The 21,759-nt window shown below is 35.6% G+C and overlaps 3 protein-coding genes across 3 annotated transcripts; 1 reads left to right on the top strand and 2 right to left on the bottom strand.

The window, feature by feature from the left end:
• Positions 1-1,232: 1,232 nt before the first annotated feature.
• LOC140767417 (receptor-like protein EIX2) lies at positions 1,233-3,052 on the bottom strand. Its single transcript, XM_073107322.1, has one exon. It carries the CDS (start codon positions 2,712-2,714, stop codon positions 1,233-1,235), a length of 1,482 nt encoding a protein of 493 aa, XP_072963423.1. The 5' UTR covers positions 2,715-3,052.
• A 7,283-nt stretch (positions 3,053-10,335) lies between these two features.
• LOC140767411 (receptor-like protein EIX2) lies at positions 10,336-13,149 on the bottom strand. The gene has a single exon (XM_073107310.1). It carries the CDS (start codon positions 13,147-13,149, stop codon positions 10,336-10,338), a length of 2,814 nt encoding a protein of 937 aa, XP_072963411.1.
• A 5,862-nt stretch (positions 13,150-19,011) lies between these two features.
• On the top strand, positions 19,012-21,018 carry LOC140762373 (uncharacterized). Its single transcript, XM_073100128.1, has one exon. It carries the CDS (start codon positions 20,111-20,113, stop codon positions 20,672-20,674), a length of 564 nt encoding a protein of 187 aa, XP_072956229.1. The 5' UTR covers positions 19,012-20,110; the 3' UTR covers positions 20,675-21,018.
• The last annotated feature ends 741 nt before the right edge of the window (positions 21,019-21,759 follow it).

Raw genomic sequence — 21,759 nt, 5'->3', positions numbered from 1 at the left:
CTTAGCCGTCCACCACCCTCTGACTACTGCCGCAACGTCGGATATTTTCAGTTTTCACTATAATCTTTGACTAAGGTGAAACGAAAATCATTCGGTCCGTTACTTCCGATGCTTCCTCTCATAAAAATATCATAATTTTTTTTTACGCCAAATCTGATTCGTACCACTTCTCTATAATAAAAACAATAAGTCAAATTTCATTAATATTAGACTTGTAGATTAAAACTTACCTCTCTTCTTGAGCAATTCTGACAAGGACTGTTATTATTATTACTCAAATATTTATTTAAAAGATAAATTTATACTTATTATTATGACCTAATTAACTTTATTTTTAGATTAAAGTGTTCTTACTTTATTTTTGGGTGGGGAGAGAGATGTTTTCACTTTAATGCTAGATTTTTTTTCTTCAAAACAAAAACTAGTCTATTTCCCTAAAAAATAATATTTTATTTAGAGAAGGCAACGGAGTTGCTGACTGAATTGCGAAGCAAGGGGGTGAAAACTCCTTCATCTTTGTGCTAGGGTTAGATGACCCTCTCCTTAGAGTTATTTTTGTAATCTGCTTAGTTTTGATGCTCTACCTGCTACAAATGGGTGAACTGATTTCATTTATGAATTATGATAGACGAGAAGATCTGCCCTCTTGTCTCCTCACTTGGAAAGTTCAATAATAAGGAAATTTTTAAATAACACCTTATAATTTTATTATTCTTTAATTAACAAATCATATTTATACCTAAACTCCTATTTTAATTTATAAAGTAATATAATATTATAATATTATTTTGATCAACTGGCATTAATCTTAGTATATGATTTATATAAAAATTAATAAATACTCGTGAAAAATGTCTAACATTGACCCACCCTTCTTGAAGTTATATCCCCATCTAATCTTATTGAGAGAAAGATTTAGGTATTTTAGGAATTATCTTTAGTATTTTTATTATTTATTACCTTTTTATTTTGAGAATAATTAATTTAATTAACTCAAATGGTGAAATGAAAATTATAAAGAAAGAAAAGATTTTATATTACAAAATCTTTATAGACAGAGTGTTAATTCAAAAATAATAAATCTAGAGTGTTATTTGAAAAGTTCCCACAATAATTTATGCAACTGGAGCTGCAGTAAAATCTACATCCAGGTCGATTATTTAACCACTATTTGAAACTATTATGACAAGTAAATACCAATCCATTTATCTCGCATGGTCAATGGCATCTATTTATTTCTTCATAATCCTGGCTTTGAGTCTAGCCCACTTGAGAACCATAAATACATATATTCTATCACAGATGTCGTCAACGAAGAGAAAATATGTTATTCTCCATGTCCTCTTAAACAACAAGGTACCAAAAATCACCCAGAATCCCACTGCGAATCCTAGTCCCATGCTGAAATAAAGAGATGACATATTATATCCATCTTCATGTTCTAGAAGATCACTCATAGTAGTTTGATTTCGAGAGCAATTCTTGGAAGTAGGAGGCCCACAAAGATTGTTGTTGCCGATGTAGATAGTTGGATCGAGGAATGTTTCAAGCTGACCTCCAGATGGAATTCTTCCTGAGAGATTATTGTAGGACAAGTTCAAGTGGCTCAAAAAAGTTAGAACTGAGAGAATTGGAGGAATTTCACTAAAGAGCTCATTATTTGATAGGTCAAGTGACTCCGGTGACAGTAGACCATTGATTGTTTCTGGAATATTTCCAATCAATCGATTTGCTGACAAGTTCAAGTTTTTTAATCCATCAAGGGCACCTATCTGTTCAGGGATCTCTCCTGTTAAACTATTTCCTGACAAATCAAGGCTCAACAAGAAAAAGATCTTGTCATTTTGGTATTCTAAAATTTGCCCTTTTGTGATCACAAATAAGCTAAAGGGATCGTTGTAACCATCAATATTCTCAACTATATTTGCTGCAATTGTATTGAGATCACTTGTATATGGGGAGGTAAGTGTCATTGCTTTGAACTTCACGAGGGACGGATCTATGGTTCCTGATAGATTGTTGTGAGCAAGGTCCAAAAATTGAAGGTGGTCAAGTTTTGAAAGCTTAATAGGAATATGGCCAGAAAACATGTTAGACTTTAATAGGAGGAAGACTAAATTGGGTAGTCTTGTTCCTATCCATACCGGTAAGTTTCCAGTGAAGTTATTATAAGAGAGATCAAGAAATGAAAGATATTGGCAACCTCGGAAAAATAAAGGAAATTTACCAGAAAGACAGTTGTTGCGGAAACTTATAATGGCAAGATTCGAACCTACATCTCTTCGATCACTTTTGGCTCTAAAAGAGTTAGCACTTGTCCAACATTCAGGAAGCTGCCCTGAGAGGTGGTTGTTTGATAGATCTAGGATTTCTAAGGATTGCAATTGGTCGCACAAAGATGATGGGATGGTTCCACTGATAAGGTTGTTTGAAAGAAGCAAGTAATTCAACTCTACAGTTCCAAGGTTTAGTGGAAGTGGACCTGATATATAATTTCTTGAGAGATCTAAGTACCGAAGACCCATCGGTAACTTTGGTAACCGACCTTTGAGCTGGTTTGAATTCAGGATTATAGAGTCTGCTGTTGATAGGAACTCCAGAGTCATTGGTAACACTCCGCTGATCTGGTTAAAGGAGAGGTCAAGATATTGGATTCGAGAAATTACATTCCAAAACCAATTTGGCAACCTGTCTGTGATTCCTGCACTAGACATACCTAGAGAAGTAATGTTAGTAAGTGATTGAATCCATGCAGGAAAATGGGGTCCCAGCTTGCAATAGCTCAAGTCGACTTACTTCAATCTGAATGGAGGGATCCAATTTGGGCCTACTCCCATGGTCAGGGAGCTGTTGTACAGGTATAGTGTCTCTAATCTCGTCAGGCTTGTAACATGGTCTTCTAATATCATGCCGACCAACTGGTTGGAACTCAAGTCCAAGTAATTGAGATTAGTGAGCTTTCCCATCTCGGAAGGTATGGAACCGGTGAGACTATTGTAACCGAGATCAAGAGTGCTTAGACTAGTCATATTCTCAATCCAAGTTGGCAGGCTTCCATTCAAATTATTTGCCCCCAAATACAATGATTGTATCTTGTGCGGCAGCCTCTCCATCAATTCTGCTATGTCTCCACTGATCTGATTCTCGCTGAGATCGAGCATTTTCTTTCAATTTGTGTAGATTCTTCATAGTCTCCGGTATCATGCCGACGAGATCATTGCTTCTGAGCTGAAGTTCTTCAAGGGAGGTCATGTTTCCCAACAGCCCATCAGGAATAAGACCATGAAAGTAGTTATCCTCAAGATCAAGGGTCACAAGTGCTGTGAGATTAGAAGAGTAAAGAGGGAGAGAAGCAAGTGTGGCGTTGAGATTACAATTGGATAGATCAAGGATTCTTAGAGAAGCTGGAAGCATACTCATTACATTACTAAATATGCTTGGAAAATTTCTTACAATGACCCAAATTTCTTTAAGCTATATCCCCATCCTAAATCTATTCTACAGGAGGATAATTTAGATAATTTGGAAATTATCTTTAGTATTTTTAACATAATATTTCTTATATATTACCTTTCTATTTGAAATTGGTTGAATTTAATTAACTCGGGATGTGCTACGAAAATTATAGAGAAAAAAGAAGAAATTTTGGGTTACAAAATCCTCAAAACACATAGTGTGTTAATTCAAAAATAATAGTGTAGGATGTTTATTAGAAAATTTTCCTTAATAATTATGTAGTTGGAATTACAACGAAATCTCCATCCAAGTTGAGTATTTATTCCTTATAATCAAGTTCGTAATATTTGTTTACAACTACCATGACAAGTAAATACTAAGCAATTAGTGTCTGAGGTCAAAGACATATATTTATGAAGCACATCTAGATACATTAGTTTGATTCAAATTTGTTACATAAACAAAATGAGGTAAATTTTAATGGAAAAGAATTTTTTTTTAAGTTTTTCTTTTATATAAGCTTTACAAGTGATGCATGTCATGGGCTAAGCAAAGAATAAAATGCAATTTAGATTCTCATCCACTTTATTCCTCACTTTTTCATTTAAAAACAAATGTCTAGTTTTAAATGAAAATATGACAACTAAAGATGGCTCAAATAATTATTCCTCTGGTTACAAGGGTACAAGTGGGTAGTTCAAATGGCAGGGAGAAAGCATGGCAATAGACTCATGCAGCCATATATATACAACTCCAATTATTGCTCTTCAAACCAAGGCCAATTTATATCTCTAATTAATTCATTGTCTGATTCAAAAGGTAGGAACTCTCTTTTGGTAGTCTAATATATATATTTGCAACAAAAAGAAAAATAAAAAGAAAAGAAAAGAACAGAACATTTATATCCAAATTTCTTAAACTTAAATGCCCTTCAGAGATAGTTTTGCAAAACTTAATCCTTTCTTTTACTGTAGAGGAGGGTGTTTCACATCTTCTTCTTCACCTACTAAGTGACAAGATATCAAGTAAACTAAGTCAAACAAATTATATTTTCAAGAAGAAAAAGAAGAATAGTAGTTGAAGTGGTGTATATGAATTGGATAGTGTGACATGACATTGGAAGATAGCTATCTATACATCATGTTTCCTCGCTAGTAGAAAGTGGGAGTCAAGATTCGTGTAATGCATGCCAGTCTGAGTCGAGCATTTGCGTATGTTCTTTTCCACTGGGATCGACCAAGTCTAAGTCAAGGTCTACCGATCAACGTAGTAAACAAGTTAGTAAACATTGTTGCCATTATTTCCAATAAAAAGGGTTGTTTGAAGCTACAACTACAAGCAACTACCATTCACTTTTAACTGCTAGAGTATAGAAATTATCAAGTTGGTCCTATTTAGGAATGATGACTTGTGATGTTGAAACTGATGTGGACTATGAAAATTTTGGTGGATGTGGACTATGAAAATTTTGGTGGATGTGGAAATACAACGAAGAAAATAAGCTGAGTATACAATTCAGAAAGATTGTAAGCCATTGAAAAATTGTACTATTTGTCAAATTTTATTGATAAGTATATACGAAAACTAGAATAGACATTTATATAAAGAAAAATCTTTCATATCACTATTTTTATAATATTTCAAATTAAATGATAGATAATGATTCGAATAATAATTTATATATTATTTTCTACCATTCAAGTTTCAACTCAAGATTGATTCAAGCTTGGTTTTAATTTTTTCTTTTTTTGGTTGAGAAAAGACGGCAAACAAGATGTTATGGTTTCATTCAGAGTTAGATTTATATGAAGATCCAACGGTGGATCAGTCAATTTGTTAAACATACAATCTTGGAGAGCAAAACTAGCCGGATTATGAGCTGAGGTGACTCTACTTATGAAGGAAAACCTAATATTATAGAACACAACCATCCACCTAACACATTCTGGAACTACGGATGAGTGTTTGAGCAGAATTATTAACTACTTTTATCACCAGAGCAGTCACTAAACAACCAACATGGTTCAAACTTGATTTGAACATCTTTGCTTTACTCTTTGATACTTATTCCGTAAATTTACATAAGTAAAGAGTTGAAATTATTGCCTAGAGTTTAAATACATACGCGTGTCTAGGTTTTCTCACATATAAGACCAAATTGTTATGCTTTGAAGAATATAAAAATTGATGGTGAGAGGGTGAGAATGAAATGGTCAGAGTGTGAGATATGAGATGGGGTAGGGTAGGTTAGAAATTTTATCTATATATATTAACTGATTGCGAGTTGGCGGGTTGACCCGACCCAACCCATCCCATTACTTAAACAGGTCAAATGGGTTAAAACGGGTCACTGGTATAATCTGAACACAACTCGATTATTAATCAGGTTATGCGGGTTGACTTGTTTACAACCCGAACCCGATTAGACTAAACCCAAATCCAATTAAAAGCCGGGTTATCGGGTCCGGTCAATATTTGCCACCCCTACTCATGTTAGAATCATTACATGACCTGTTTAATTTTAACTCTTATGGTCCAAATCTTGATTGGATTTTATGCTTTATTGTATAAATTTAGCTTATTCTTTTAAAGTTTGCAACTGAGCATAATTTAAAGGAGACGAGGCGTTGTTAATTAATGGAATTCCCCAAAATGATTCTTCTCTATAATTATAGGACTTCATAATGATCCTACTCTATGTTAAGAACATGTCCGTGATCTTTCATTAAGTTTGGACTTGCATAATAAATATTATCAGTCTCTCGAACTTGCTACTTTAGTAATTCTACTACATGTTTATTATCAAATATAGGAAAAGATCCTAATATACACGTCTACCTTAGGCCCCGACAATTTATCAAATTTCTATGAAATGATTTTTCTTGATGCGAACTGAGTGAGGTCGGATCGCATTATGAGGATATTGAGCTCAATGGATTGAGTATATTTATCTTCTAATTAATTTATACTTATCTCTTATGTAAGCCCTTAAGACAAGTCTAGTTAAATCATGTGAACCTCTAAGACAAGTCCATTAAGTTATGTAAGTCTTTAAAGTAAGTCCAATTAAACCTAGAAGGCAAGTCCTAATTCGAGTCGTGTTAGCCTTCTAGGTAATCCTAGTATGACTCATTGTATATATAAATGGGTTGGACTATTTTGTTTAAGCATCAAAGCATTGTTTTAGCTTTATGTTTATCTTTAGAGTAAAAATAAGATAATTTAGAAGTAGAAATAAATTAATCACAATTGTTTAATTTTGTAGGAGTGGATCTAATTGAGAGTCGTAATTTTGCCTCCAAACCCTAGCTACGATCACCACTACAAGCTACCCTACTATATGGCCGTCCACTACCATCCTTGGCCATTCGCTACCTTTTGATTACCGCCGCAACGTAAGATATTTTCACTTTTATCCTATTCTAACTTTTATTTTCTGTTTTATTTTTAACTGTTCACCCTAACCTCTGACTTAGGTGAAATGAAAGCCATTCAATATGTTACTTCCAAGGCTTCCTCTAATAAAAATATTATAATTTGTTTACGTCCAAATCTGGTTCGTGCCACTTCTCTATATAAAAAACGATGTCCGTCAAATTTCATTAAGATTGGACTTGTAGATTAAAACTTATGTCTCTTCTTGAGCAATTCTGACAATGAAACACCCACTTCTAAAATTCACGTGTTCCTCACGTGGAGCATGTCCACATGATTCCCACGTGACCTGTCAGTGAATATAATCTCACCAAGTATCTGAATATGTTAAGAAATACCATAATAATCCAACAAATAATCCAGAATCATAATATCACAGGCCTCAACAAGCCTCTAAGAATACAAGTCCATCACAAATTTGTTAGAACATAAATACCCTCGCAGGGGCTAGGTCCAACTGAAATAATAGAATAAACAAATGCTAAAAAAAATAAAGGAATGAATCTGCTACTCCTCGATGTCCACATCCTCTATAATCAACTCTGAAATATTTTCACCAAAAATGGCGGTGAGCACGGGGCCCAGCAAGTAAAATCTAATAATAATCTAAGAATATTACATGTTAAATAAAAATGTAACTCATAACATGTCAGGGAAAAATGTATATTATGACTTTTAATAGCTTCCATCATTATAGCCCATTTTACATAGAAATCCACACAGGAGTCGAGCCACAATAACATATCTTAAGCATCATAAAAATCGAGGGGGACTAGTCAACTAGCGGTATTATCGCCCATACGTGCTTGGCGACACTGCATATGACCGGTTGTCTATGGCCATCAGACTAATGACCCCAGTCGTAGGCCTATCAACACCGTTCTAGTAATCATCGCACAGAGCAAAATCATCACATACGGTTGATAAGAGCACACAGCTCAATAGATGCCCTGACCCTACGTCCTCGGGTACCGCTAGAACTACAATCCCTACCTCTCAATCATCTTTTCTAATATCATACTAGTCTAGTCTCTAACTAGGGCAGTGTAATCACCTGAATGCTCCACCAGCTACCGACCTCAGGTGTGGACCGTTAATATAATACTATATAATATACACTCTACCCCTAACCTCGGGTTGAGTGGGTAAAAGGGCACTGCCTAACTGGGACTTGACTAACAGTGATAGGTGCACGTGGTGCCATGACCTCTATTATTTATTTAACATATTCATCACAATAACAGATATTATAAACAAGCATAGAGTCTATCATACATGTGCATTAAGTGATAAATAATGCAAGTAAGAATTGACATGTAATTAAATGCAAATATGAAATGTCATATAAGTTTCACAAGTAAGATAACGACATTTAATTATCGCAGGTAAGAAATGACATAAGTATGCATTTTTCATAGACTATTATAGAATTCTACTCGCGTGAGTTATTTCTGAAATCCGTCTTACTCTCCTAATTAGTCGGCTCTTCTTGATTTTCGAGATCCTTCCCACGCAATAATGGATCTAATAATTTATAAATAAAATAACATAAGATTAATGGACTTATAGACTAACTATCTGGTTGTATGAATTTAAGTTTGATTTTCTAGGTCCCAAATATTATTTGTCTTAATTTTAAAAAAATAACGGTCATTTAGAGTCGTTTACAATGTAAGTGTCGAAGATAAATGAAAAGACTAATGAATTCAAATATCTAATTTAATTATGTATAAATCCTAATTTTAACATGGTTGAGAAAATTTAATTAATTACAATTTATGTAGCTAACAGAATTTTTAAAATAATAGACTAAATAAATAAATTAGTCTTAGGGTTAATGATTGGGCTGGGCTTAAGGCCTAGCAAATTAGGTGAGAGAGAGAGAGAGAGAGAGTGGGTTGCAGACCTACCTGCAGTCCACTGGACTTAAGAGCCCAGTCCAAAAGAATGAGGAGGTGGGCTGCGAGCCTACCGCAGCCCACCAGGTTCTAATGTGTTCTGGACTGGGCTCAAAGGACTAGTCCGGCAGGGTGATATGGTGGACTAGGCTCTGGAGCCCAGTCCAACAGAGTGAAGAGGTGGGCTGCGAGCCTACCGCAGCCCACCAGAAACTAAGGGGGTGGACTGGGCTCTAAAGCCCAGTCCACCAAGGCCTTAGAGAAACTGAGGACCTGGGCTACAGCGCAGCCCACGCCACAGCCCAGAGAGAGAGAGCAGTGTAGGGGGGGTTGACCCAACCCCACCTTCTCCTCGATTCCTTGCCAGAGAAGAAGAAACAGAGGAGAGGGGTGTTGCTGCCAGTGATCCTCGTCACCGGCAGCCCCCCGCTCCGGCAACTCCTCCCCAAGTTGACTAGGTCGACTTGGGCGCAGGAGTGGTCAGAACCTCCGGCTAGTGCGGCCGGAGGGTGAGAGTTGAGGAACTCCATGACCGGCGGCCATGGAGTTTTCAACTCAGTGCTAGATGGGCTCGAAGCCCTCTTCTCGGGTACCTACTTCTTCCAAGTGAAGAGGTGGATCAGCCGAGGTTGACGAGTGAGGCCACCACCGCCGGTGGTGGCCGCTTGTGCCAAAGAAACCCGGCAGTGGGAGGCGACATGGCATCGCCTCCCTCGCGCCCCGTGGGTACACAATTTGGGTACCCACAGCAATGGGGAGAAGTGGGGAAACTTCTCGGACCAGTGGGTGGTGGACCCGAGGTCGCCGGTCAGTGAATTTCCCCGGTGAAAGTAGACGAAAATAAAATCCTAATTACGCATGATTACTAGGCTATTTTAAATTGAACTAAAGAGGGCATGAAGGCTAACTTGAGGATCGAGGTGAGGGGGTTTTGGTTGATTGCCGGCGCTCCGGTGACTTGTTGCCCGCGACGAGGACTTTGGCGGCTCAGGAGAGAAAAGAGAGAAAAGAAGAGCGAAGAAGAGGAAGTTGCGAAAAGAAAAGAAACTCGAGGGGAAGGAGTGGGGATTAAATAGAGAAAAGGTGGAGAGGGCAACGGAGTGGAGTTAACTCCACTCCAGCGCACTCCTCTCCCACCTCTCGCAACTGACTGCGAGAGGTGGGGGGAGGGGGAAGAAGGAGTCAGCGCACGCGCCAAGCACGTGCGCTGCGGTTAGGGTGCACGCGCATGGCGCGTGCGCTAACTTTTTTTTTTTTTTTAACGGGTGTTACAGACAAAGATTATTATTATTATCTTGATGTGCACATCAGTTTGGACGATTGATAAAGTGTGTAGGGTAATATCATGGTATTACAGAAAAGACTATAATAATATAAGAAAGTGGAATAGTTAATACATTATACTAATTTCTGCATGCGTGTCATAAATATAAACAGAAGATTATATATTATATGTTGGGTTTGGCAATCTAAGCCTTTGATCGGTGACCGATCTCCATAGTTTGAACCTTCCGAACTCCTTCAATAGCAATCCTGCTCCTTTGCTTTATTTCTTCTTAATCCTGGCATTGAGTCTAGTCCACTTGAGAACCATAAATACATATATTCTATCACAGATGTCGTCAACGAAGAGAAAATATGTTATTCTCCATGTCCTCTTAAACAACAAGGTACCAAAAACCATCCAAAACCCCATTGCAAATCCTAGACCCATGCTGAGATAAAAAGATGACATATCATATCCATCTTCATGTTCTGGAAGATCACTCATAGTAGTTTGATTTCCTGAGCAATTCTTGGAAGTAGGAGGCCCACAAAGATTGTTGTTGCCAATGTAGATAGTTGGATCGTCAAATGTTTCAAGTTGACCATCTACTGGAATTCTTCCTGAGAGATTATTATAGGACAAGTTCAAGTGACTCAAAAAAGTTAAAGTTGAGAGAGTTGAAGGAATTTCACCATAGAGCTCATTATTCGACAGGTCAAGAGATTCCAATGACTGTAGACCATCTATCATCTTTGGAATATTTCCCGTCAATCGATTTGCTGACAAGTTCAAGTTTTTTAATCCAGCAAGGACACCTATCATTTCAGGGATCTCTCCAGTTAATCTATTTCCTGATAAATCAAGGCTCAACATGAAAAAGATATTGTCTTTTTGATATTGCAAAGTTTGCCCCTTTGTGATCACAAATAAGCTAAAGGGATCATTGTAATCATCAAGATTGCTGATTATATCTGCTGCAATTGTATTGAGATCACTTGTATATGGGGAGATAAGAGTCATTGCTTTAAAGTTCACGAGGGACGGATCTATTGTTCCCGATAGATTGTTGTGAGCAAGGTCCAAAACTTGAAGATGGTCAAGTTTTGAAAGCTTAATAGGAATATGGCCAGAAAACATGTTAGACTTCAATAGGAGGAAGGCTAAATTTGGTAGTCTTGTTCCTATCCATGCTGGTAAGTTTCCAGTGAAGTTATTATAAGAGAGATCAAGAAATGAAAGCTGTTGGCAACTTCGAAAAAATAAAGGGAATTTACTAGAGAGACTGTTGTTGTAGAAATTTACCATGATGAGATTCGAACCTACATCTCTCAATTCACTTTTGGCTCTAAAAGAGTTACCACTTGTCCAGCATTGAGGAAGCTGTCCTGAGATGTGGTTGTTTGATAGATCTAGAACTTCTAAGGACTGCAATTGGTTGCACAAAGATGATGGGATGGTTCCACTGATAAGGTTGTTTGAAAGAAACAAGTAATTCAACTCTACAGTTCCAAGGTTTAGTGGAAGTGGACCTGATATATAATTTTTTGAGATATCTAAGTACCAAAGACCCATCGGTAACTTTGGTAACCGACCTTTGAGCTGGTTTGAATGCATGAACATATATACTGCTGTCGATAGGAATTCGAGAGTCATTGGTAACACTCCGCTGATCTGGTTAAGGGAGAGGTCAAGATATTGGATTTGAGAAATTACATTCCAAAACCAATTTGGCAACCTATCAGAAATTCTTGCACTAGACATACCTAGAAAAGTAATGTTAGTCTGTGATTGAATCCATGTAGGAAAATGGGGTCCCAGCTTGCAATAGCTCAAGTCGACTTGCTTCAATCTGAATGGAGGGATCCAATTTGGGCCTACTAGCATGGTCAGGGAGTTGTTGTTAAGGTATAGCTCCTCTAATCTCGTCAGGCTTGTAAAATGGTCTTCTAATATCATGCCGACCAACTGGTTGGAACCCAAGTTCAAGGAACTGAGATTAGTGAGCTTTCCTATCCTGGAAGGTATGGAACCGGTGAGACTGTTGTAACCGAGATCAAGAGTGCTTAGACTGGTCATATTCTCGATCCAATTTGGCAGGCTTCCATTCAAATTATTTGCCCCCAAATACAATGATTGTATCTTGTGCGGCAACCTCTCCATCAATTCTGCTATGTCTCCACTGATCTGATTCTCGCTGAGATCAAGCACTTTCAATTTGTGTAGATTCTTCATAGTCTCCGGTATCATGCCGACGAGATCATTGCTTCTGAGCTGAAGTTCTTCGAGGGAGGTCATGTTTCCCAGCAGCCCATCAAAAATAGAAACATGAAAGTAGTTATCCTCAAGATCAAGGGTAACAAGTGCTGTGAGATTAGAAGAGTAAAGAGGGAGAGAAGCGAGTGTGGCGTTGAGATTACAATCAAATAGATGAAGGACTCTTAAAGAAGCTGGAAGCATGCTCAAGGCTGGCACCGAATCCACAGCAGCACTGAGGTTCACATTGCTCATATCGAGGTGCTTCAAAGAGGAGAGACGTGGTAACCAAGCTACCAAATCAACCGAATGCAAAGAGTTACCACTAAGATCGAGATGGCGCAGCTTAGTGAGATTACAAAGCTGAGGAGGTACGTTGTCACCGAAGTTTGCATTAGAGAGGTCGAGATACTTCAAGTTCCTGAAGGAGCCCATGAATTTCGGTATCTGCCAACCTCCGAAGTCGTTGAAGCTTAGGTCGAGGTAGTTGAGATGCTCTAGAGCGAGAATAGAAGAGCTAATGTCGCTGCTCATCGAAAACGGTAGAAACAGGTCGAGTTTGACTCGGAGATCGAGCTTGACAACGTGCCCCATCTTGTTGCTGCACATGACACCCCTCCATCTGCAGCAATCTTGGCCTTCCCAAGAAGATAATAACCTCCCAGGTAGACCATTGATGCCCTCCTTGAAGATGAGAAGTGCATCTCTCTCACTCGCAACGCAACTTCCTCGTAGTTTGGTGGTCTCTAGAGATAGAGCGGGAGAGAAGATGTGGAAAAGTAGAAGGCAGAAACATAGAAGTAAAACTCTATGGATGGTGGAGGACGTAAGCTTAGCCATGGTTTTATTATTCCCACTCCACACCAACATATATAGTGGACGAAGTATGTTATACAATCACTCAAAGATATTAAGAGATTGCATTGTTATTATGATGTTCTTCTTTGTTCAGCTACTACGTGACAAGATATGAAGTCCACTAAGTCAAGCAATAGTGACAAATTGAATTTCCAAGCAAAAAAAAGATAGAATAGTAGTTGAAGTCGCGTAAGAAACAATTAATCAGTTCCATGGTGTGATATGACATTGGAAGATAAACTATAAATCATGCATGCATTTTTCCTCACTAAATAATCCAAAGTCATGAGACTTAAGATTCGTGTAATGCATGGCTCTCAGAGTTGAGCATTTCCACTAGGATCGACTTAGTCCAAGTCAAAGTCTACCACCATCAACGTAGTAAACTATTCTACGAGAGAATAAAAAATTGCATATATTAGTAAACATTGTTTCCATTATTTTCAACAAAAGAAAAAGAAAATAGTAAAATGCTCAAGTAACTACGGTTTGTCTGTCAAATAAAACAATTATTTCTTAAATGCTAAAGTATAAAAATTTTATTGATGGTTATAAAATTTTAATATCACTTCGTCCGAGATAAAAATAAAGACTTGTAATGTGACCTGACATTAAAATTGATTGACTATGAGAATTTTGATGAATGTAGAATCTAAAAGAAGGAAACAAGAGTAGTATACAATTTAGAATAGTATTAATATGCTAAAAATTTTAGGATTTAATTACTTTAGGAATAAGATCAATTCTAGAATATGTATTTTTCTTTATTATTTTTAAAATAAAGTTTTTATTTTAGAAATAGGTATTCTTTATTCACTTGTATTTTGGAACAATAGTATAATAATTATCTTCGATATGATATTAAATAAAATAAAAGATGGAAAAAATAGATTTTAAGGGTAAATTAGTAAGTAGATTAGTTTATGGTATGAAATCTAATTTTGATAAATAGTGTTTGTATTTTAGACTGTCATTATTATGATGTCTAGTTGTTCTTTTAAAATTAAGAGTTATATTCTGGAAAAAAGAATTATTTTTGAAGTGAAAACAACGATTTGAATGACAATTAATTACCAATTTTCTATCAAACAAAGAAATTGTTTTCTTTAAACTAGAATTTGAAAATTCTAGCAATGGTCACGGAATTCCAACATCAGTTTGTCCCAGGTAAAGATGAAGACTTGCAATATGATGTGACATTAAATATGATGTGACATTAAAATTGATATGACTATGAAAATTTTGATGGATATAGAATCCAAATGAGGAAGAAAACAAGAATTTGCAATCTAGAACAGTTGTAAGGCTAAAATTTTTATAAAATTTTATTAGTAAACATATATGAACACTAGGTTAGATATTTATATAAAAAATAAACAAGTCTTTTGTATCAGTATTTTTATGATAGTCTAAATTAAATGATATACCTATAATGATTTGAATATTATTCTTCTACATATATACGTATGTGTATAGACTATATAGATACATAAAAGGATTTGGATATCAAGAAGGATAAAAGTTTTCAACTCATATTCGACAACACTTTGATACCGAGTTAGATCGATCGCGGCCAACTCCGGCTCTCTTAGCAAATTAAGTTTCATGAGTAGAGAAAATCTTAGATACTGATTGCTCCCTAATTTCACCAAATCTCTGTCCTGCCAGATTGTAGATTGATTGCTATCCTTTAATAACTCCAAATCTACGTTACACCATATTGCAAAGTGATTGCTTTTATTTAATATGACCGGTATATTTGATACATACTACTTTTATTTGTAGTAATGTGTAGATCAAACGTTGGATGTTGATATCATAATTTAGCAACAGGCATTGACGAATGTGTAAGATTTCTTAGTTGGCAATGGAATGAATACCGAGTAAAGAGCATGATATGGAGATTTAATATTGAAAGATAGAATATTAAAGTGGGCATTCGAATGACAGATAAGGCATTGGAATGAACGAGGCAAAGAAGCTTCGAGTAAAAACAATAAGTCTAAGCCTCTTATTAAAAACGAAAGGTCTAGTTCTCCTATTTAAACTATGAACTTAAAAGCAAAAAGGCAATAAAGCTAATGGGGTACCAAGATGTGATTATCGGCAAGCCCGTCTCTTCGAGTCAACCGAACTTAAATATTTGTTCATGATCCGATCCACCAATCATTCGGGTTAAAATATTCTAACCTGTTATCGTCCACTAACCCATTAAATATTGGACTTGGATTGAGTATAATTAGTCTAACATAATGAGTTAAATATAAAAAAATATTATATCTTATTGGGTCGAGTTTAATGGGCTTATATCAAGATATTTTAGTTATCTTTTATGGTAACATACTTATATATTAATATATAGTTTACTAAATATCCAATGTAGAACTAAAAAAAATTATAAGAATATACATGCATTATAGGTTGGGACATAGATGAGAGTAGTAGACTTTGGGCCAGGTTCCACTACCATCTCGGGCTCGAGTCAGGCCGAGCCTAAATCGAGCTTGAATCGAGCTTAGCCCAATTAATACCGAGCGAGTATGGGCCGAGTTTGGGCAAGTCAGGCCTAATGGTCATGTCTAGGGGTATCCAATGCTTGAATATCAAGGTTCCAATCATATTGCACAAGAATATCTAAAGTTTTTGAAAAGAATATGAAAAGCAATGAAAGTCACTTGGGATAATTCAGATAAGTCGAATTACAATAATTTTAAATTGAAACAAAAAAGTTCGTAGCAGTTACTGCATCTATTTTATCATCTAACAATTATTGTGGAAATTTGAGCACAAATGAGTAGGAAGACAATGACTAAGAGATGATGAAAGCATACGATGAACTATACCGGGAGTCATTTAAATTGAAGAACTTTATCAAACTTCCAGCAAGTTAAAGCTCTCATAATTTAAAAAAATAAAAACTAGAAAAACAAAAAGACAAATTACATATTCAACTTAATGAAGCAATAGAAGAATTGAAAAGGTTCAATGATTATAAGAAGGCGGTTAAAGATCTTTTTAAGAAGTCTAAATTGAAATCAGAAAGACTTTTTAAGGAAATTACTTTCTTGAAAGAAAAGAGCAAATTGGGCGAGATTTTGAATGTGCAGATCATTGGAAAAAAAACATGTATGATCTGGTAATGTAGGAAATATGAGTAATACAAAAACAATTTTTATTTATGTAGGCACTTAGGAGTGTACAACTAAAAATTATATACCTGTGACCCATAGTGTTCTATCACATCCATAAGAAACTAAACCTATATCTCAACTAAACAAGAATAAGAAACATTGAAGTTTTAAAAACAACACTCAAGTAAGAAAATCAAAATTTATACATATTTATCACTATTGTGGTATTTTAGGCCATATAAGACCAAATTGTCATGCTTTAAATAATATGAAAATTGATAAAATTGGTTTGAAAACAAGATGGTTGTGGATAAGTAAAAGTGATCTTAAGTGTTATGTTGTGCATATTACCATTAAAGCTTTGAATTCTAACATGTAATTCTTAGCTAATGGCTGCTCTAGACATATGTCTAGTGATAAAATTTTGTTTCAAGGAGATAGTGTGACCTTTAGTGATGTAGCACCACTAGAGTTGCAGGAAGAGATGTTGTGATCACTCCTAACTCATCTAGATTAAAAAATGTTTCTATATGTTAAGGGTTTAAAGGCAAATATGAGTATTAGTCAAATGTGTGATGATCATCATGAAGTACGTTTTTTATAAAATAAGTGTGATTGTAGATCAGAAAAGTAATACTGTCGTACATGGTGTTTAAACTATGAATAATTGTTACGGTGTTTACTTGAATGTTGTCTTAAAATATAATCCTACATCCTTGAATGATTTTAAATTATGACATCAAAAGTTAGGCCATACGAACTTTAATGATTTATCATAGCTATCAAATTTTGAATCGTTCAAAGGTATACCAAATTTGAATATAAAAAAAGTGTATGTGGGTCTTGTCAAATAGAAAAACATATTAAGTAGTATAGTTGAGAAAAAATGCAAGAGATAGCTTTGGTTATGATGCATGCAAAGAATGTTCCTCAAAGATTCTGAACCGAGGCTGTGTATACTGTTGTGCATGTCATTAATTGAGTTTAATTTAGATCTGGAAGAAAATAAATAGCTTATGAAATCTAGAATTGAAAGAAGCCTAATAAGAAATGTTTTATAGTCTTTAGCAACAAGTGTTATATTTTGCGAGATCTTGAGCACTTAACCAAATTTGATTCTAGAAGACGTGAGGAAATATTTTAGGTCACTTAAAAATAGTAGAGTTTATAGGATATTCAATTTAGATACATCTATTGTTATAGAGTCCTCAAATGTTACTATAGTCGAGACCCCTAATGTCTAAGTGACTTAATACTAAATATGATTCGAGCCCGAGTAAAGCTCAATCATCCACTTATGCAAGTAATTAGGGTAAAGAGATGTAAGATGTACATGGACATTACTCTATTTAAAAGTATGGATTTTTATATAATTGCCTCAGTTAACTTCTAAAAGATCATAATCACCGCTACATTCTTAAAAATATCATAACTACCTTTGAAATCATTAGTCCTCTTTAAAAAATATCATTCAATTAGTTAAAATTAACTAATCATAATAAAAACACAAGTTAGATCTTAAAAAAAACTATTTCTCTCTTGCATAAATTATGAAAATTAGTTTAAAAGCTATCCAATATTACACCCAATACCGTAACGCAATAAAATATATCTAATTTTATATCAGATAAAAAATTATAGATAAATATTTTACACTAAACTTAAAAAAAAAAGGAAATATTTTAGTAGTCATTTGTGTGTTTATTAACTTCTATAAGGAATATTTTGTTAAAAATCAATCATAATAGGAAATCAAAAAGAGTCAATATTTTAAATATTATAGTGGCAACTATGTCAAAAAATCTCTCAAAAATAAGATACATTAATATGATTCAAATTTGTCACATAAACAAAATGAGGCAAATTTTGATGGAAAAGAAGAGTTTTTAATTATTATTTTTTTTTAATAAGCTTTACAAGTGATGCATGTCATGGGCTAAGCAAAGAATAAAATGCAACCTACACTTTATTCCACACTTTTCATTTAAATTAAACAAATGTTCTTCGCCGACTTGCTTTTAATACAACCCCATAGATTTAAAACCAGCAGATGATTAGCTGCAACCCCACCCTAAAGTTGGGTACTTGTTGGCCTCTGATTAGCTGCAGACATATTCATGCATTTGAGGTTGCAGATGATCCACTCCCAGGGCCGACATTAGATATTCCACTGCATGTGAATATGACAACTAAAAAGCTTCTTCAGATGAAGCTTTTCATTTAACTTTGTAAAAGATGGCTCAAATAATTATTCCTCTGGTTACAAGAGTACAAGTGGGTAGTTCAAAAGGCAGGGAAAATAAAGCATGGGAATAGACTCATGCAGCCATATACAACTCCAATTATTGCTCTTCAAACCAAGGCCAATCTATTATATCTCTAATTAATTCATTGTCTGATTCAAAAGGTAGCAACTCTCTTTTGGTAGTCTAATATATATATTTGCAACAAAAAGAAAAGAAGAGAAGAGAACATTTCTATCCATTCTTGAGGGATATTCTCACAACTAATCCAATTTTCTTAAACTCAAATGCCCTCCAGATAGTTTTGATCAAAGTTAGAAACTTGTAAAAAAAGTTGCTTACCAACTAAGGAATGTTGATCTTCTGCAAGTATACCAGAGAAAGAGGAGTTCATCTGCAAAAATATCAGAATGAGTAGCTTTTCACACAAAAGACTAAAATATAGGTGGTGATTTGTAGGGGACCCTTTGTATTGAAGAATATATATATATATATATATTTGGACTCTTTAGAGTGAAGATTTCAGAAAAGTAAATGAACAACACATTAGACTTGGCTATATTTTGAATATTAGTATACTATTATGAGCTATTGTAATAATGAACTACTGTATGAGTTTCCCTGTCTCACATCAAAATAAAATCCAAAATTCACAATCATTATGTCCCTCTTTCTATCTAGTTAGTGTTCCATGACTCCATCAGCCTAGTAAACTAGCCAATGGTAAAAGTTAAAATATTTGGCATGAGATCTGAAAGATGATTACAAGAAAAAGTTCAAATTACCACAAGAAAGCAGTACCCACTAAAATATCCACATGACATTGAAATCTAGAAGTCACAATCATATGTTGCTCTTAGTGCTCCATCAGCTAAGTAAATTCCTTAAATGATAGAGAAGTTAAATATTTTGCATGAGAACTGTGATCTGGAAGGTGGTTGCAAGAAAACTCAAGGGAGAGATGAAAGTAACAATAAAAAATGACATGCAATCTAAGATTTAACTTGTGGGCACAACAGTGTCATTCTACTTTTGCACTTTTGAGCCCCATCAACAGTCAAATAATTCAAAAGAGACCCTTAGGACAACTGTCGCCCAAGGAATCCTAGAAGCCAAACTTATAGAGTTGGGTCCCAAACAAAGCCCTCCACCAGTCCTATTTAGCCAAGTGTCTTCCCTGCCTACTATCTCCTTTCCGTTTAACTCTTCTGTGACACTCATGTTTGCTTTACCACCCTCTCTTTTTCTCTAGCTTTTCACTTTGCTTTGCTTTCCTTAGTGCCCACTCCACCATTCAAGTAATTGGAAGTTGCTTCGAATCCTCCTCAACTTCTATATAAACCCCTCACCCCCCACAGAAGAAACTCCATGCAAAAATCACCACCTCCTGTTCCATACTTACATATTACACCTGCTGCAACTTGCATGCAAAAAAAAATTTAGCTCCCTTCTTAAACTCTAGACACAACAATTCCAAGTTAACACTGTTGCGTAAATCCTTTCCTTTGACCACTGTGGTTGTTCCACAAATTTTTTTGTTTGTAGTTCTCCAAACCAAGGAATACAAATATGAAGAACAAGGCTTCTTCCTTCTTAAAGCAGGTGTTCTCTTCTATCATGACTGTAGTGAAGGCCAAGTCCATGGCACTGAAGAGCAAAACCAGTGCCATGAAGATCAGGCTCTTCATATTCGAGCTCCATCGCAACAAGAAGGTCTTGATGAGAGCAATCAACCACAAGATCCATGCAATAAGGAGCCACGAGAGTGAGCAAAGCACTGAGAACAGCAACAAGGCGATGGTCGTCTATAGTGCAAAAAAGAACGAGGCGCAACCAACTCACCTGCAGGCTGAGCCAGTGGAATGCGTCGAGGATGACTACCCAGACCTGACGCACTCACTGTTTAATGACGAAGAAGAAGAAGAAGATGATGATGATGATAGCCTTGCTGACACCACTGGATCAGTTATTGATATGGTTAGAAACTCAAAAGAGGAAGGTTCAACATTCATTCTGGAGGATGAGATTGACCATGTAGCTGATGTGTTCATAAGGAGATTCCACAAGCAAATGAAGATACAGAAGTTAGAGTCTTTCAAGAGGTACAAAGAAATGATGGAAAGGAGTGTGTAAAAGACAAAAGAAAATTAGAAAGATCATCTACCTGATTAAATTGGCTCAGCTGAATAGCTCCAAGTTTACCCTTACCGCAGAGGAGAATAGGAAGTGTTTTCATTGTTTCAGCAACCTATATGTGAGCATATAGGTAAAGAGCTCTAGGTAAAGAGCTCTGTCTGGCTCCTGGATGTCAACCTTGGAGATGGATGTAGATGAATAATTGTTTACAAAAGATAATAGGCATGTTGCCATGTAACTAGAATATATATCAGAATCTATGTAACATTTTGCTTTCAACTGAAGGCACAATAAATGGAAAATATTTTCCACACTACTAGTGTTTAGCACTCTCTGTGCCCTGATATAAATGTTCCCTTTGTTATCATCTTACCAATGAGTTTTGCATGTCACGTATTCCTTTGATGATAATCTAGCTTAATTCATAAAGGGATGACAGCTTACCTGAGATGAGTCCACTGTTTGTAGTCCTCACTGGATGTTGTATATGTTGTTCAAAATTCTACATGCCTGCCTGCTCTCCGTACCTGTTCAAACTTATGGAAACCATGCAACAAGATGCCACATATGCATGTCGTCAAAAAGAATATATGAGAGGAAAATATCTTTTAAATGCTCACAGTAGCTTTCTTTGCATGAAAGAGGACAAAATACTAACTTGGATATCATAAACATCAGAATAAAAGTGACAAGTTGCTTGATACAGGCTTTTGCATGAAAGAGCCAAAAATTTGACTGTGTAACAAGTATACTATCATCAGCCTGGCAGAGTTTCTCATCAATTTCTCCTATAAATTCATGCAGTCCTCATTGGATTTTGTTGAAATAAAGCAATGATATATGTTGTTTACTAGATCAACTATATCCTCAAGTAGCAGGACAGACTTCTAGTACAAAATAATAAAGATCTCTAAGCTTCACAGATTTCAGGATTGGACATTAACTTGTTCGGGTGGTTGAATTATTATCTCAACTTCTAACAATCAGCAATTAGTAATCACTGATTGCAAGCACACAACATCACTAACGTAGGCAAAGAATTTCTAGAGGGGAAAAGTACGATTTTAAAGATGAGCAAACAT

This window comes from Typha angustifolia, chromosome 1 (genome assembly GCF_048772165.1).
Source record: "Typha angustifolia cultivar Huaian chromosome 1, ASM4877216v1, whole genome shotgun sequence".
Classification (NCBI taxonomy): Eukaryota; Viridiplantae; Streptophyta; class Magnoliopsida; order Poales; family Typhaceae; genus Typha; species Typha angustifolia.
Note: the sequence above shows the minus strand (reverse complement) of the source record. Positions and strands in the feature narration are given on the sequence as shown.